Genomic DNA, 17936 nt, shown 5'->3' with positions numbered 1-17936 from the left:
CAAAAGGGCGAGAGAAGGGCGGGGAGCCCCGGGGCGGCCTCGGGACCGGCGTCCCCCTCCACGGCCTGGGCTCCCTCGCTGCGCTCGTCTTCCTCGCGTCGCTCTGCGCCGCGTTTGCCGCCAGTCGAGCCCCGGAGTTAGCGCGCGACCGGGGCGGGGCGGGCGGGCGGGCGGTGAGGGCGGGGTGCAGGGGGCGGGGGAGGGCGGGGGCGCGCGGAGGTAACCCCCGGCTCGTGCTGCCATTGCCCGGCTCCCTGTCACTCAGCCCGCGCGGGGCCAGGGATTGGCAGCCTAGCCCGGTTACGCACTCACCTCGCGTTCACATACCCGGGGAGGGCATTAGAAAGGTGATCAATCTTCATCAGGCTACATTTCCAATCACCTAAACAACCCGGCCAGACAAGCCACTCCGACAAGGTAAATCGCTTGATTTATTTAGTTTCCGAAGTGCCTCTGCGGGGCTTCCCCAGCCCCCACCGCCTCCACGCTGCACGGAGTGCCACGGCAACCTCGAGCCACCTCCCAGCTCTGCCCCTCTCACCCCCACCCTCCTCCTTGCGGCCCTTCGGCGCGGTCCTGGGCGAGGCAGTGTCTCGGGAGCGTGTAGGGTTTTGCAAACAAAGTGTGTGTATGAAATAAAGTGAAACCTGGAGGGACACGCACAAAGCCACTGGAAAGAAAGAGAAAGGGAGGAGGGAAGTTGGGGAAAGAAAGAAATCCGGGGGTCCTAGACCAACCGCCCAACCCGGCGGGTAATTCCTGTGCTGCTCTGTTTTGCAGGTTGGCTGCCCGGAAGGTCCGTGTGAGGGTGCGAGGTAGATGGTGAGCGGCCCCGGCAGCTGAGGGCAGGTAAGGAGAAAGCCGGGAGCCGCCCGGGACTCTGGGAATGCGTCGGTTGTTCTTGCCTCCCCGTCCTCAAACGGGTCCCCGCTTCCCAGGTCCCCGGCACGTGGGCGGGGCTGGGAGGCGACCTGGCTCCCCTCTTGCTGCGCTGAGGACCCCGGAGCTCTGCTGCGGCCCCGCGCCCCTCCCCCGCCTCCTCCGAAGTAACCGAGCTGAAGTGCTAAGTTTGAAGAAAGTCTGAAAACTCACGCAGCAGCCTAGATGAGTCGCCGCGGCTGATTCCCATTCTCCTTCGGCCCCAGAGCCCAGGCTCTTTCCCTTCTGTCGCCTTCCCTGCAAACTAGGTTCTCCCGGCCCAGGTCCCATGGGGACGGGAGCGGGAGGCTTCTTTAGCTCTAACTTCTTTCTTTCCCTAAACTCTCTAGTCCGGGTCCCAGGTCTGCTTTGAGTTCCTTGAAGCGGGGTAAAGCGACAGGTCCTCTGGGGTCTCAGTCTCACACCCCCAGCGCCACTTCCTGACCCCTGATTGTAGCGCCTCAGTTTGGGGGCAGCTGGGGAAGCCAGGCGTCGACCTTCCAGCCCGGGTCAGAGCGAGCTACGCCCCAGAGGCCTAGTTCTCTAGTCTCGATCGGGTCCTGCGGCCGCGGGTTCAGCTAGTAGGATAGGCGGGGAGCGCACCGGACCTGCTGCACTCAGGCCTCCCAAATCCGCCAGACACTTGGGGCGCTGGGCAGGTCACCTTTTAACCCCGGCCGGGACCCCATTGTCCGCAGCCAGGACCGGCTTGCGTTGACGAAAAACGGCCTGCGGCTGTGGCGAGGCGCCGGTGACCTCGGGCGGCGTCTTAGAACCGCCACCTGTACAGTGACCCTTTCTGGTCGCCTCTGCGGGACCTGGCCTTGAAACTGTGGTCGAGGTGTGGGTGGGATTCCGGGTAAGCAGTCTTTCAGCGGCTGGGCACAGAGAAGTCAACTGGAAGGGCGGCTGTAGGCTCTAGGGCCGGGACCCAGCCGAGGAGACTTTGGCAGGTCGCACTCTCCCAAGTGGGCAATGCGTCCTGGAGAGGCTCAGGTGCCGCTAGCCCTCCGCAGTGCCTCACCTGGGCTCTCCGGAGTCTACCTGTGCGTCCCACTTTCAAAGACGTTTGAAACAACGCCTCATGCTCTGGATCTCCTGCCGCCTGGGGGCCGAGCAAATGTTTTCTTGTGCGATGTGAGGCCCGTTCCCACCCGACCAGAATTTTGCCTAGTCTTAGCCGACTCTGCGGTTCAGGCTCTGACCTCCCAAGCTTGGCCCTGATTTTAACCTCTCCTCACTCCTAGTGTCGCCCTATGAGTGTCTGGCCCATTCCAAGCCCGAAAAGAGGAGATCATGATCCAACTATTTTACTTTTCAAAGAAGCTGTGGTCTTTGGGCTAAGGCCTTATAGAGCCGAGTTGACCGCCCTGTACAGTTCCATAACCGGCGTCCCCTCCCCATCCTGTGACTCCTTGCCTCGGACAAGACCAGGAAGCCGTGATGGCTGGGAGTGACGGTTTCCGTGTGTCTCGTGTCTCCATAGGCCGGGCCCCCAGACGCAACAGAGCTTGAAGGACTGCGCAGTGGGAGCCCCGCACTGCGCCCGGCCCCGGCCCCCTGGATCCTTCGGGGCGCCTCCACCCAGCTGTTAGCATGATGTCTTACCTCAAACAACCCCCATACGGCATGAACGGGCTGGGCCTAGCCGGGCCGGCTATGGACCTCCTACACCCCTCCGTGGGCTATCCGGGTGAGCACCGGCCCCCGCCCCCGGCCCCTGCAAATCTTGGGGATCCCCAGCCTCCCGGGTTTAAGCACAAACTTTGTCGTGGATCGGCCCAGGGAACCGGTTGCCTAGTCTGCTTACGGTGCAGGACACGCTGCAGGCTCGCAGGGCAGAATCGCGGGTCGGTGAGGATGGCCGGGGCGGCGGAAATGTGAGACGTGTGCCCTCCTTGCCTGGCCACACGGGCACCTTGTCTCCCGTTGTGCTCCCACTGCCAGCACAGGGCGCATTTACCCACGGATTCGATTTCTCATGGGTGGTGTGTGTGCGTGCGTGTGTGTGTGTGTGTGTGTGTGAGAGAGAGAGAGAGAGAGGGAGAGAGAAAGGATCTATGCCTTTCCCCCCAACATTGAATGAGGAATATGGACACTTGCTAGGCTCTGAGAGGAAGGGCCGAGCTTGCCTTATGCAAAGCGACTGGCTGAGCTGAGGAGGGGGGATTCTCCCTCCCTAATTAAACTGTCCTCTAGACGGGTGGCCTGCACCAACTTTTGCACTGTTGATGTGGACAACTTGAGCAGAATCCTGGCTGTCTTTTCTAGGTTCCACTTCTTCACCCCCATTTTTTCCCTCGGAAAGTGTTTTCCAGGACATGTTTCTGCACACCCCTTCCCCACCTTCCAGCCAGGGAGAGTGTTGGGAGGGGGGCAGTGAAGGAAGAAAGATTGTATAACTTCTCTTCCTTTCTTAACCTCTGAGAGGCAGGGAAGGGGGCAGTCCTGGAGTACCGGAGACACTGGCTCCCAGTCGCTCACACATGCAGTTTCTCCCACCTGTGGCTGTCAGGCTCGGCCTCTCTGGGGAGTTGTTTTTGCTCGGAGCTCGGCTTTCTTTTGCAACGGCCTGGTTCAGAGCCTGCCTGGGGCCGGTCCGCGTCCTCTAGCGCGAGTCCGCGTGGCCACCACTGACCCGACGCGCCCCCGCGTTTCCCCTCAGCCACCCCGCGGAAGCAGCGACGGGAGCGCACCACCTTTACGCGCTCTCAGCTGGACGTGCTCGAGGCACTCTTCGCCAAGACTCGCTACCCTGACATCTTCATGCGCGAGGAGGTGGCGCTGAAGATCAACCTGCCAGAGTCCAGAGTCCAGGTGCGCGCGCTCGCGGGACTTCAGGGTCGGGGGTGGGGTGCTGGGGCTGGTTGGAGAGGGCCTGGGAATGGGGGTCTGGTGTCGGGGCGGGCTTACAGGCTGGGTAGCCCCTCTCAGACTCCCCCTAGCGCTGGGCCGGGCCTGGCAGAGGGGCCAAAGTTAGAGGAGCTAGCTTAGAGCCCTGGATTCCGCCATTGGCCCTGGGGCGCCTTTGCTATCCAAAGTGCTTTTTAGGATTGCCGGAGGACAAGCGAGGCTCCCGAAGGTAACGTGCCCTGAGAGCCCGACACTTGCCCCTGCCTCTTTGGCCGCCCCAGGACTTGGCAGTTTCCTTCCGGGTCCTGAATTCTTCCTCCGCCCTTGCCTTGTATCCCGGGGATCCTGGAAATAGAAGAGTGGGGCTTGGCCAGAGCCTGGTGCCCTGTCTGGGAGTGCGCCCCACGGGTGGCGCCAGTTTGATTAGACATTTCCTTTGCCCGGAGAGGATGCCGAACGCAAAACCTGGCTACCAGCTTTGCTGTTTCTGTTTTTGCGATGAAAGGGACCCGAAAATACTGTTCGGATTATAACTCAGAACTCTCCTCAAAGGCCTTTTATCTTGCCTTTTTCCCCCCAGAGGCTCGAGAGAACAGGAATGCCATGTCTTGTACCGGGGCCTTCCAGGAGGACTGAGAACTTTATGACTGTCCTATTTGGTTCCCCACTTGGAGCCAAGAAGTCCAACGAAATTCTGCCCAGGCTTCCTTCCCTAGTCCCCCGAGTACTGCCTCTGTTCAGCCTCCTGGCCTTGCTCCTGCTCCCATCCAAATTCTCGCCCTGCCCAGCACCTGACCTGCAGGGGCGGAGGGGCTCCGGCCTCAAACTCGGGGACTGTCCCCCACTCCGCGGCCTGCTCTGTGCCTCTCCGCAGTTTACTGAGCTCTATTCATAGAAGACAGGGCCTCCAAACATACATAGGTCTGTTGGGAAGCAGCCAACAGCATCAGTTTAGAGATGGCTGAACTTCTGGCTGGACAGACACAAATGTTCTGCCCTCCGGCAGAGTTGCGCTGGGGGTGGGGGGGAGTGCACATCCCTACTTTGCCAGAGGAGGGTCTTTGAGCAGAAGGATGGGGGAGGGTGGAGGAGCAGGGAATGCAAGGTCTGGCCGGGTCGGAGATAGGGAGGGGAGGAGGCGTCGATAGGAGAGGGATGCGGATCCTAGGCCGGGTGTTGGTCCAAGGGGCGGGGGAGTGGCAAGTTCTACTCTCCCCCTGACACACTCTCCCCCACCCGGCCCGCTGCAGGTCTGGTTCAAGAATCGCCGTGCCAAATGCCGCCAGCAGCAGCAGAGCGGGAGCGGGACCAAGAGCCGCCCAGCCAAGAAGAAGTCCTCCCCGGTGCGGGAGAGCTCGGGCTCCGAAAGCAGCGGCCAGTTCACGCCGCCTGCTGTGTCCAGTTCCGCCTCGTCCTCCAGCTCCGCATCGAGCGCTTCGGCCAACCCGGCGGCTGCAGCGGCTGCAGGCCTGGGCGGGAACCCGGCGGTGGCAGTCCCGTCGTCGTTGAGTACGCCGGCTGCCTCATCCATCTGGAGTCCGGCTTCCATCTCGCCCGGCTCAGCGCCCGCTTCCGTGTCGGTGCCCGAGCCTTTGGCCGCGCCTAGCAACGCATCGTGTATGCAGCGCTCGGTAGCCGCAGGCGCCGCCTCTGCCGCAGCCTCCTATCCCATGTCCTACGGCCAGGGCGGCAGCTATGGCCAGGGCTACCCCGCGCCCTCCTCTTCCTACTTTGGCGGCGTGGACTGCAGCTCATATCTAGCGCCCATGCACTCGCACCACCACCCGCACCAGCTCAGCCCTATGGCACCCTCCTCCATGGCTAGCCACCATCACCACCATCCCCACGCGCACCACCCGTTGAGCCAGTCCTCAGGCCACCACCACCACCATCACCACCACCATCACCAGGGCTACGGCGGCTCGGGGCTCGCCTTCAACTCTGCCGACTGCTTGGATTACAAGGAGCCTGGCGCCGCCGCCGCTTCCTCCGCTTGGAAACTCAACTTCAACTCGCCTGACTGTCTGGACTATAAGGACCAAGCCTCATGGAGGTTTCAGGTCTTGTGAGCCCAGGAGTGGGAGGAAGAGAAGAAGAAACGCAACTACCTGCGCCCTCCGTGGTCCCCGTCCAGTTGTTGCTGCTGCTGCTGCTGCACTGCCCGCCTTTGCCTCGGCTTTTCCAGACCTGAAATTTCACGCTCCCAAAAGATGCCCATTGCTGCACTGCTGCCCTCATCTTTGTGCCACTTGCTTGGGGGATGTGCAAACCCTGCCCACCCCTTGGAAGAGGGGACCGGTGCTTCGGCTTGGCCCACAAGTTCTATATGGGAGAGCTGTGTGCTCCCCTCCTCAACCCCTAACGAACTCCTAAGTCACCATCTTCTAGTCTTTCTGGACAGTTATTATGCGCTTGCAGCCTTCGGAGGCTCTTCGCTCTGACTTGCTGTTTGAGCCCTACACTTTAATTTATTCTTTCTGGACACTGGAGTCACTAACTGGCATGTGTCTGCCTGTTGGAGTGCACCCACACTCTACTCCAAATCAAAACAACCACTAAGCGTTTCTCGCGTGCAGACTGCCGCCCCTTCAGCTGCCCTAAGCCCCGCTCCCCGCCTGCAGACCAGAGCTTCCCGGCGTTTCCTCCTCCCCAGCCGGATGCGCTGGGACGAGGCCCGGAGGGAGGAGCGCACCCATAGCCTCTCGCGCACAGCCCCGCCCTGCGTAGAACTGGCTCAGTCTTCCGCTTCGGCGGGAATGCTGTATATAGTCAGGTCCGTTCCAGGGACCACTTAAACTTTTTAGTTGCTGTTGGTTGAACTGAGCATATCTCGTCTTAGAGTCCAAGAAATAGAACTTTAAGATATATACAGCATATATATATACACATATATATATAACAAAAGCAAAAAATATTTTCCCTCTGTCCCCTTTCCTCTCTTCCTCAAACGATGGCGCTTTTACTTTTTCAGTTGTTGCAAAGCTTCCCTGCCCTCTCACACCTTCTCCCTCTGTGTATTTATTAAAGAGAATCGTTTGGTTTCAGGAAGCTGCGCGCGGAGGATCGGGAGGGTCTGGTAGTGTGAAGGCAAGAGCCAAGTCAGGGTACAGGGGAGGGGGCTAGTCTGGGCCGGGGCGCAGGACTGAGCCCTTCACCAGGTCTAAGCACAGGGTCGCAGTTCCAGTTAAGAGATCAAAACCAAAAGAAAACAAAAAATAAAAATAAAAATACAGCATTATGGAAAAACAAACAAACCCAGGCCCCAAACCCCGGTTCCAATTCCTCTGTCGGCTTCTCTCTCTTTAAACAACCCTGTTTTGTCTAGTGAGTTTTTAGTGCACCTTCATTCTCCGAAATCTGCGGAGGACCCACGCCTGTATATCAGTTTTGGCTTTGGCCTTTTCGTCCAGTAGGTGGGAAAGTAATTTGTAAATTTGATTTGTCCGATGTGAAGATCGCAAATTACTTGTTGAAATGTAAGGCAGTCCCCTTCCGCCCCCTTTATCTACATTATTTCCCGAAAATAAATGCAAATTAATGAACGGCTTGTCAGTGTTGCTCTTCTGCTTCCAGCCCAGGTCCTGGTCTTGGGTGGGTGGAGGGGACTAAAAAGAGGAACCCCCCCGTGTTAATAACCCGCGTGTTAATAACCTGTGTGAAGCTGGAGGCCAAAAAAATGCTCTCCTAGGGAGGGTCCCCCCTCCCGGTCAGCCCGGCCTCTTCCCCCAGGCGTTTTGACCCCGTATCCCCTCTCGCCATCCAGGACAGAGACAGGTGTCAGGACTCAATTCCCGAAGCAATTCCTTTCTCTTCAGAGGCAGGAGCCTGGCACTGATTTCTTCACCCTAATTGCCTGCACCAGAAAGAAGAGGGGGAGGGGAAGAGGGTCGGGAGGCGGGAAAGGATAGGTCTGTAATGCTCTCAGAGCTGAGCCAAAAAGGAAAAGAAAACAAAACGACAAAAAACCGATCCGTGTCTTGCATGTTGGCAGCAGACGACCTTCCTTTCTGCTGAGCTGTCCCCGGTGGCTTCACGGAGGCCGGGGGAATCCGAGTCATCCCTTCCACGTGCTAAGATGTCCCTTTAAACCCTCAGACCCTGCCAGAAGTAGCCAAAATATCTTTGTTCGTATTGCTAAGTTTCTTTAAAACGCAAACACAAAATCTAGAAAAGTCGATAGGGACGCGTTTCACTTTGGCAGGGGAAGACGACTCCTGGCTCACACAAGGGGGTTCGGAAGGACGGTTCCACCTTCCCCTGAGGAAGACAGGGGTAGGGGTGGGGATGGGGTGAGATGATCCTCCAGAAGACCCAGAGTCCATACTCTGGTCTGAAACCTCCTGGGTGTAAGGCCCAGAAGCTGCTCAACTTGTCCATGGGCGGGAAGGAAATAAGGAAACAACGAAAAGTTTCCTGCGAAGTGACCGACACACCCTATTCTTTTCATTCCGTGTAAGACTTGAGAACACAACGTGAGGCCGGGTTTGGAGAATGACCCCCTCCTCCAGGGTCCCGCGCCGAGCTAGGTCTCAGTGCTGCAAGCCCCGACTGGAGGGAAGCCCTCTCGGCCGCGTTTTCCCTCCGGACTCAGTAGGCCCGTCTCGGACTCCGTAGGCCCGTCTCGGACTCCGTAGGCCCACGCCTTCCCACCCAACAAGCCCAATATCCCCGACTACTTAAAGGCCCGAGGAGGGCGCAGCCACTGCCCCTCCCAGCCTGGCCCTGCGGCGCTACCGGTGGAGGGCGACCCAGCGCGCCGGTTCGGTGTGCGCCGGGGCCCCTGGAATGCGGGGCCCACACGTGCCAGGGAGTCCCGGCCGGCGCAAAGAGGCTTCCAGCTCGCGCGGCACAAGCCTGGGCACCGGGGCTTCAGGGCCTACCGGGCGCTCTCCTCAGCCGACCCTGCCTGGCCTTCCCCAGGGCCGCCCTGGTTCACGCAGCCGCCGCCACGGCCGCTCGAGGTTCTGGGCAGCCTCCCGCCACAGCTCCCTGAAGCGGGTTCTGTGCGGCCCAGCGGTTCTCTTGGCTACGCGGTGGAATGAAACCACGAGATTCGGCTCTGCACCCGCTCGGACAACCGTGTGCCCTCCGGAGCAAGGTACTCAACCCCCTGGGGCTCAATTACGTCGCATTTGTTATTTGGCCCAACTCTGTCGGGGTTGTTCCAGAACCTCACACTTTGGGCCGAGGCTGCGGGCACTTAGGTGAGACGCATCCCCGTGGCCTGGCCCTTCGGCGGCTTCCAGAAGCTTCGGTGCCCACGTACTCAGACAGACGGGGACCAGCGGCCGGGCGCACGGAGGCCCGGCAGGAGTTCCCGCCCGGGGGACTAGGCCTCGAGAAGAGGCACGTGCTTCTTCCAGGGCCTCCCAGCCTGTGCTGAGGCCCCGCGGCGCTGAGTGGAAACCGGGAGCGGGAAGGCCCTGGGACAACTCAGGCTGCCGGGACGCGGGAGCTCGGGGGAGCGGGGAAGGTGCGTGGACGTGGCGGGGGCGGCCGGACTGGGTGGGGGCGCCCAAGCGGCGCCGAGTGCAGGCGGCGGCGGCGGGAGCGCGGCAGGTCCTTCCGGGCCACCTGTTACAGGCAGGTTCTCTGAGAACCGCCCTCAGCTCGCCATTCTTCTGAGGGAAGAGGTTTGTTTGGGTTTTGGTGTTAGAGACACAATGGAAGCAACTAGAATTGAAGCAATTTAAGGAGATTAAGCAACTTCAGAACACTTAGCAACGTTAAGACGTCAACAGTTTTGTTCCTTTTAGTGCTCAACGAAATCTTCATGTTTTCTACTCATGGTTTGTGTTCTCTGCTCAGACTCTGGGGGCAAAAAAGCCTACCTTACAGTGAACTTATGTGAGGTTCTTTAGGGCTAAAGGATAGGTCGTGTTTGTGTTTTTTAAATAATTTTTTAAAATTCTTAAAACCATCTCAGGAGCACCGCATTAATTTGCTGAAGCTCTGAAAAGATTCAGTGAAGTAACGTCGTTTGTTGTAGAGCTTTTCAGTATTTTATGGTTAGTAGCTACTGAGGGCATATGGAAACATTTCTCAACGTTGTAAATGTTTTTTTTTTTGGAAAAATATTCTTAAATTTAAAAATTCTATGGGGTATTAAACGTGAGAGGAAAAACAGGTAAAAAGGCACCGAGTGTCAGCAAATTCATGCCGGATTCAGAGACCAGAAAACCGAGAGGTTTCAATTTTTGTGTCAAAAGAAAATTACCAGTTTTTTCATATATTTTGTTCAAAATAGTTTCACAGATAAATTGTGAATTTTCTTTCAGTTGTGAAAATGATAAATTCATGACTTCGGCAGAATAAATGAATGTTATTGATGTCATTAGGCAATGACAGGCACTAAAGTTTTCTTTAGAGATACAGAAATAAAGTGTATCTGATATATTAAATGTAGTTAATATATACATTATTGGTAAAGAAAATCTGTATCATTACTATTCAAGACCAAAAAAAAAAAAAAAAACACCACTTGGCTTCTGTTGCAGAATTAATTTAAGAACAGCATCAAGATATCTTTATAAAATTCCTTAATTGAAAACCTAACAAGTTCTCAAAGAGTTATTCTATATTTTCCATACTGTCTCTCCCTTCCCCCATTGTCTAAAATGAGAATGAAAAAAGCTCATTAGCTCATTAATTTTAACTAAGGAATATTTATATTCAACAATACTTATAGGAAAAACCACCAACTAAAAAACAATACTAAGTAATAACAATGCATTGCTTATTTGACAAGGAGAAAACATCTCCATTATCTTTAAGAAAGAATCTGTTTAATTAAATGTGTGAGTGTCTGGAATATACTTATTTGAAGAAGAGAGTTTTTTTGGGGGGGAGGGGCTGTGTTTAATTGATGGAGCCTGATAAAGCAGTTATGCTTCTTAATCATCTTGTTGATATTTATTGATATCTGAAAAAAGAATTGGATTTTTTTGGTGGGAGAGGGGAACATTTTGACCTAGTGATTCTTTAATCATGCTTTTAAAATGAGTTGGATTTTACTTAGAACACTTTAGGTGAAGTCTTCCAGAAGTTTTTAAAAATCAAAAATATTTCCAAAAAACCTTCAGTTATTTAGGTGAAATGGCAGTTACATAAAATAGTCAAAGTTGAAACTGCTTTTAAATATATCCAGTTTTTTCTTAGGGAAAAAAATAAAGCAAAGAAATGTATGGTGTGCTCACAACTAAAATCCATCTCCTAATTTTGAAACTATACATTCTGATTTCTAGGACTATTACTTCAAAGATAGGGATATGCTTAAAAATATTTTGGAGTACTTTCTAATCAAATAGTACTTAGGCTCAATTAAATGCCGACCTATCAAAATTTAAACATTGAAAATCTATTGTGTTTCTAAAAATTGTACCTCTCCTACCCGCTTTGAATAATTTACTTGGTGGCTAATGAAATAAAAGACACAAAGTTCCATTCCATTCCAAGTGTCATAAGTACTTTGTTTTTCAAAGGTTAATCTTTATTGAACATCTTATAAAAACTATTTTAGGAAATTTAGAAATTCTTGTAAAGTGGATTGTAAAATTAGGATTTAAGGAACTTGAGTCACAATTTTTTCAGGATTGAAGTAGAATATAAATAAATCATAACTAATTTTGACATTTGGGGTAAAGTTAATTAAAATGTAGGAATAAATGGTCTTTGATTCAACAACTTGGTGTCTAAAGAGCTTATAAAATATTTTTAGTACACAAATATTATGTCTGTTCAAAGCTCTAAATGCTTATAAGATATACCATCATCTGTCATAGCTATTTAAATGCAGGAATCATATTTTCTTTTTAAAGTTTAGTTTAAAAACTTTATTGTGAAATATACATACAAAAGAAAGTATAAAACAGGTTTCTACAATTTAAAGAGAAAGGAAAATATAACCGGAGCAACAAGTTCTCAACAAATACTTTGAAAAGTAGATTTGAGATAGGTCATAATATCAGTGTTTAAATTTGGTGTTACATCAATTATGTCTATTATTGTCCCAGGGATTTTGGTAAATCCTTTAGAGTAGTGGCTATTAATATCTATAGGGACACTTTTTAAGGCAGAAAAACAGTTAAAACCATAGGATATGAAAGTTCTATTGGCCTTTTAAAAATCCATAGGGTTTCTTTTTTGGTAGAAAAACTGTGCTTATATCTACTTATATTTTTTGACAAAGGAGCACCACAAGAATCTATCTTCTTGTTTCCCAAGCATGGATATTTGACCTCATCCAAAGCTGTGGCTTCAGCTCTTGATTTCATCACTGGTGATCCACAAATTCATATTTCTAGCTCATACCTCTCTGTTGGACTTCATATACCTGTACATACACTGAAAAGAGGCCATTGACTTTTAGCTCTTAGGAAGTTAATGATATGATGTCTGGGTCTTGCTTCAAATACTAGAGGAAGAGAGGGAATGGGTGGAGTATAGATGAAACAAAATTATTATGAGTTTTTAATTGTTGAAGCTGAGTGAGAATACATACAACTTCATTACACTCTACTTTTGTGTATTTAAATTTTCCCATAATAAAAGGTGAGTAAAAATATTAATTTGTGGAAAGTAGTTTTTGCACTGTATTGAGGAAATTGAGCTTCCCATCTTTGGGGCTCATACAATATTGTTCATATAAATCACTTTATCTGTTCTCAAGTCTTGTGAGGTTTGTTGGTGTGACGCTCAGGGTGGTTTGGTTATTTACTCAAAATCACATAGCTGGTAAGTGGCAGAGTTTGGCAGAACTCGGTCTTCAGATTCCATGTTCATTTGGCTATAAGAGCTACCTAAAATGTTAACAAACATTAATTTTAAAAAAAGACACCATATTATGAATCAGATTACCAGATTGACATCAACAAACATCTTTATCTGAGTTCAAAATTCGAGTTTTGGTAAACTGAAAATTATTTCCTAGGACATTATTACATTTATGTTTCTGGGCATAAATTCGAGTTTTGGTAACTGAAAATTGTTTCCTAGGACATTATTCCATTTATGTTCCTGGGCATCACTTCAATATCATTTAATGAGTGTTCAGAAAGATTAACAGAGTGTTAAATGAGAAGACTAGTCATACCAGGTCTATATCACCTTTTAATTTCTTATTAATTTTAATTCCTTACTAATTTTTAAGTAATCTTAAAATTCCTGTCTTTTTCATGTTTATGAGTAGTGTTTTCTATTCTTGGCTGAGCCTTTTTTGCTTCTCAGAATATTGCTTTGCTATGTTATAGGAGGTCTAGTACAGGGAAAGTTGTGTAAACCAGATATGGAGTTGAGATTCGGTTAATGACTTGTAAATTAGGCTTAATTTATTTGTTAACAGATGTGTGGAATCTTTTTTCTAATTATGCTAACTTCAGAACTTCTCTTCAAGTTTTGAAGTTTGTAGCTTAATTTTTAAAATCTCACTGAGCAAATCCTTGTCTTTCTAGGGTAAATTTTATTTTTCAGAGCTAACTCTGAAAATTAAAAAATGGGTTAACAAGTTGGGTAATACGGATCACATAACTTTATAGATACTGATTTCCTTTATTGAAAAGCAAAAGCAGAAGTCTTGTTTAAATTGTATCTTTATTTCCTCAGATTTTAAAAACCGTTCATCTCATGAGTCTATTCCTGCTACTGACCTCTTCAATTTTCCTCTTAGCTGATGTAAAAAAACAAAGGTTGTCTGTTCATTTTTATTAATGTTTGGAGAAGGAAAAAACTAGCATCTCTTTTCTCCCTGTATTTCTTCGGGTGAGACATGAACTAATCGTGTTTTCAGATCAGCACCTGATAATTCCTGCATGTCTTTTTTTTTTTTTTTAAGTTTTTTTTTTTTTTTGCGATACGCGGGCCTCTCACTGTTGTGGCCTCTCCCGTTGCGGAGCACAGGCTCCGGACGCGCAGGCTCAGCGGCCATGGCTCACGGGCCCAGCCGCTCCGTGGCATGTGGGATCTTCCCGGACCGGGGCACGAACCCGTGTCCCCTGCATCGGCAGGCGGACTCTCAACCACTGCGCCACCAGGGAAGCCCAAGATTTTTTTTTTGATGTAGACCATTTTTAAAGTCTTTATTGACTTTGTTACAATATTCCTTCTGTTTTATGTTTTGGTGTTTTGGCCGTGAGGCACGTGGGATCTTAGCTCCACGACCAGGGATCGAACCTGCATCCCCTGCATTGGAAGGTGAAGTCTTAACCACTGGACAGCGAGGGAAGTCCCCCTGCATGCCTTTTCATTTGTACATTTTGGAATTGAGATCCACCCCCCTCCCCGAGGTTGTATTCCACTAAATCTGTTATTTCAAGAGGGGTTAGAGGTCAGTGGGGGTCCTAGAGTAAGAGAAGTCTAAGAGATAGGACTAAGTTTTCCTTTACTTGAAGTGCTTGGCACAATGGAAGACACATGGTAGGTCTCAAAGATTTGTTAAGTGAATGAAAGAATGAAATCCAGTCATCAGACTTGAAACAGATTTAAATGCAGTTTATCTCAGAAATAGAGTTGTCCTTTTTCTTTGTGGTATTCGGCTTAAATGGATTAGATAGCATGTTTTCTTTTTTTTTTTTTTTGGACAGCATGTTTTCTTAATCTCTTTTAATCATCCTTAGAATCAAGATCTTTTGGTTACTTCTTACTTTTACATCTTTTGTTAGATTTAAGACCATTTCAAAATTTAGTTCATTAAAATTTTAAGCTATAAAATATATTTTAAAGTCCACAAAATGTATATGTATGTTTTATCAATTGGTTATCAACTAATTATGAAATCACCACATTGAGGTCAAGGAGTGGAGCATTATTGGGACCACAGAAATCCCTGAGTATCTCTTGCCCATTACAAGCACTTCTGTCTCCCCAGAGGTAATCACTATCCTATCATTTATCGTAGTGGTTTTCTTGCATTTCTCTTTTATATATATATATTTATTATTTTTTATTTATTTATTTTTGGCTGAGTTGGGTCTTCGTTGCTGTGTGTGGGCTTTCTCTAGTTGAGGTGAGCAGGGGCAACTCTTCATTGTGGTGCGCGGGCTTCTCATTGTGGTGGCTTCTCTTGTTGCGGAGCACGGACTCTAGGCATACGGGCTTCAATAGTTGCAGCACTCAGGCTCAGTAGTTGTGGCTCACGGACTCTAGAGTGCAGGCTCAATTGTGGTGCACAGGCCTAGTTGCTTTGCGGCATGTGGGATCTTCCCGGCCCAGGGAACGAACCCATGTCCTCTTCATTGGCAGGCGGACTCTCAATGGTTGTGCCACCAGGGAAGTTCCTGCATTTCTCTTTTAACTTAACCACCTGTACATGCATTCATAAACAATATGTATTTATTTTGAATTTTATATGAAGTTATTTTTGTAACTTGTTTTTTTCACTTAACATTATGTTTATAAGATTCATCCATGTCATTGTGCATTTCTGTAGCTTCTTCACTTTCATTGCTATATGCTGTATAGTATTCCATTGTATGAATATACTACAATTTATTTATTAAAAATTTTTATTTTATATTGGAGCATAGTTGGATTAACAATGTTGTGTTAGTTTCAAGCGTACAGCAAAGTGATTCAGTTATACATATACATCATTTGTACTACTGTTGATAGGTATTTGGGATGTTTCTAGTTTGGGAAAATTATAAGGATGCTGCTCTGCACATTCTTTTATGTGTATCCTGGTGCACATAAAGATGCAAATCTCTAGAGTATATCCTAGGAGTGAAATTTCTGAGCCATAAGGGATGCATATTTTCAACTTGACTAGATACTGGCACAGTTTTCCAAATTGATTGTGTTAATTTATATTCCCAAATAGTGTATGAGAATTTCTGTTGCTCCATATCTTTGCCAAAGCTTAGTATTATTAACGTTTTAAAATTTTGTCAATTTGTTGGGTGTGTAGTAATATCTCATTATGGTTTTTAATTTGTATTTTCTTGATTACTGGTGAGATTGAGCCCCTATTCTTATATGTGTTGTTTATATGGGCATCTTCTTTTGTGGAGTGCCTATTCTTATATTTCCCTCTTTTTCTTTTAGATTGTCTGCCTTTTCTCTTTGATTTGTAAGAACTCTTTACATATTTTGAATTCAAGTCCTTTATCACTTATATGTGTTGCATATATTTTTCCCATTTTGTGGATTGTCCACTCATTCTTTCTTAAAGTGTTTTTACGTAGCCGAATATATTAATCTTTTCCCTTATGATTTGGTGTCTTTTGTGTGTCTTTTTTAGGAAATCCTTTCTTACCTCATGATCATGAAAATATTTCCCCATATTTTCTTATCAAAGATTTCTTTTAAAAGTTTTGCCATAGATATTTATCATCTGACTTTTTTGTAGTATGCAATATTTGGCAATGGTTCCTCTTCTTCCGTCTTGAAACTTCATCTGCTCACATGACTGCAAATGTCATCTTTATGTTGCTAATTCCAAAAATCTGTATTTTTGGTATTGACTATACTCATTAGCTGAGATCCTTATTTCCAACTGCCTCCTGGATCTTTCCACTTGAATGTCTTGCAAATATCTGCAAATGTATCAGTTCAGAGCTCATTTTAAAAAATCTTTATTGTTTTCTGTTTAGATTAATCATCATACAAGCCAAAATACATGGTGGAATCTCTGACTCTTCTTTTCTTACCTTCTTCATCCAAATACCCATCATGTCCAAGTGATTCTGCTTCTGAAATGCATGTCAAATCCATTCATTCCCTTCTCTCCAGTTCTACAATTACTGCTCAGAGTGCTACCTAGTCTGGTATAATAGCCTTCTAATTGGTTTTCCTGCCTTCCTTCTATCCCCCTTCTCTAGTCAGTCATTCACACTGCCACAGAGTTTTCCTTCTAAGACACAAATCACACCTCTTTGCTGCTTTTATGGCTTTTCGTTGCCTTCATTATAACAAAAAGTTCAAATTCCTTTACATGGCTTCTACCACTACTCTGCAGAAATCTCATGTTTTAGCCACACCAGGCTACTTATTGTTTCCCAAAGAAGCTGTGTACTTTTATTGTGCCTTTTTTCATGTTGTTCCCTCTGCTTGGAATAGTCTTCCTTCTACCTCTTCCCACTGGGAAAATTCTATTCCTTCTACCACCATTCCCAGAAAGAATTAATCCTTCCTGTCTCTGGGCTTCCCATAGCACTTTGTTTATACCTTTATTGCAGTATTCATCATATTGCTTTATATTTATTACTTTATGTAACTGTCTCCTATGCCAGACTATGAGGTTTTTGAAGACAGAGAATGTGTTTTATTAATCTTTTTATTCTCAGAATCTAGCAGTGCCTGGTACAAAATAATACTCAATAAATACTTGAGTTAAATAATTGTGCTAACCTTAAAAAAGAAAATAGAAGTGTATGCATTGACTTAAGAGTTGTGAGCAAGGAAAAATGTTCGTGGAAGAGTACAATGGGCTGTTTTATTTGAGTGGGTTCCAGCTGAAAAGATTAGAACGTGTTGCTCTGGCTCAATACTAACTGAAGGGACAAAAATAATCTTAAAAGAATAAATAAAATTGACTGAGTTCTCATTTTTTAAAGGCTGACTTATGTTTCAAATGGACTGGAAATAACCAAGTTAAATTCATTTTTAAAATGTAAGAAGTTCACACTACTGCTGGAGAAATTTGAGTCTTTTTTAGAGAACACATTAATGAGCATAATCTATTTCTACAAGTTTTTATAATACCAAATACATCTGTTTTGACAGTGCTTGCTAACTTTTACTCTGTAAGGTGCTGGTAAATCAGAACAGTGACAGGTTAACAGTTCTTGCATGTACTATTTCTGTAGACTCATAAAAATTAGAACTTCTGGTGACTAGAATACAAATACTCATCTAAGGTTCACAGAGCACAGGCACAACACAACTAAATTGGGCCTAGATAGTTTATTACAGTTCATCTGGAGGAAGTAGGGTTAGTGTTCAGTAACATTATTATCTTTCTTTTCATGTTAACTGATTAATTGTATGAACAAGATTATTCTAAATACAAAATGTTCTTAGTAGATAAATTTAAAGAGCAAATTGATTTATCATTTAAATATTTTATATTGTTTATATCCGGAATTCTGATTGGAGTAAATCTTTAAGGAAGCTTTAAAAAGTTCATCTGTAACTGCAGGTAAGGTATCTTTTGATGATGAATTTATAAATCA

The 17936-nt window shown here is 47.6% G+C and overlaps 1 protein-coding gene across 1 annotated transcript; it reads left to right on the top strand.

Annotated features, from left to right (window-relative positions):
* The first annotated feature begins 284 nt into the window (after positions 1-284).
* On the top strand, positions 285-6833 carry OTX1 (orthodenticle homeobox 1). Its single transcript, XM_060027568.1, has 5 exons — positions 285-417; positions 781-849; positions 2405-2611; positions 3584-3735; positions 5022-6833. The coding sequence occupies exons 3-5, from the start codon at positions 2515-2517 to the stop codon at positions 5838-5840; spliced, it is 1068 nt and encodes a 355-aa protein (XP_059883551.1). The 5' UTR covers positions 285-417; positions 781-849; positions 2405-2514; the 3' UTR covers positions 5841-6833.
* The last annotated feature ends 11103 nt before the right edge of the window (positions 6834-17936 follow it).

Source organism: Delphinus delphis, chromosome 12 (assembly GCF_949987515.2).
Source record: "Delphinus delphis chromosome 12, mDelDel1.2, whole genome shotgun sequence".
NCBI classification, from domain to species: Eukaryota; Metazoa; Chordata; class Mammalia; order Artiodactyla; family Delphinidae; genus Delphinus; species Delphinus delphis.
Note: the sequence above shows the minus strand (reverse complement) of the source record. Positions and strands in the feature narration are given on the sequence as shown.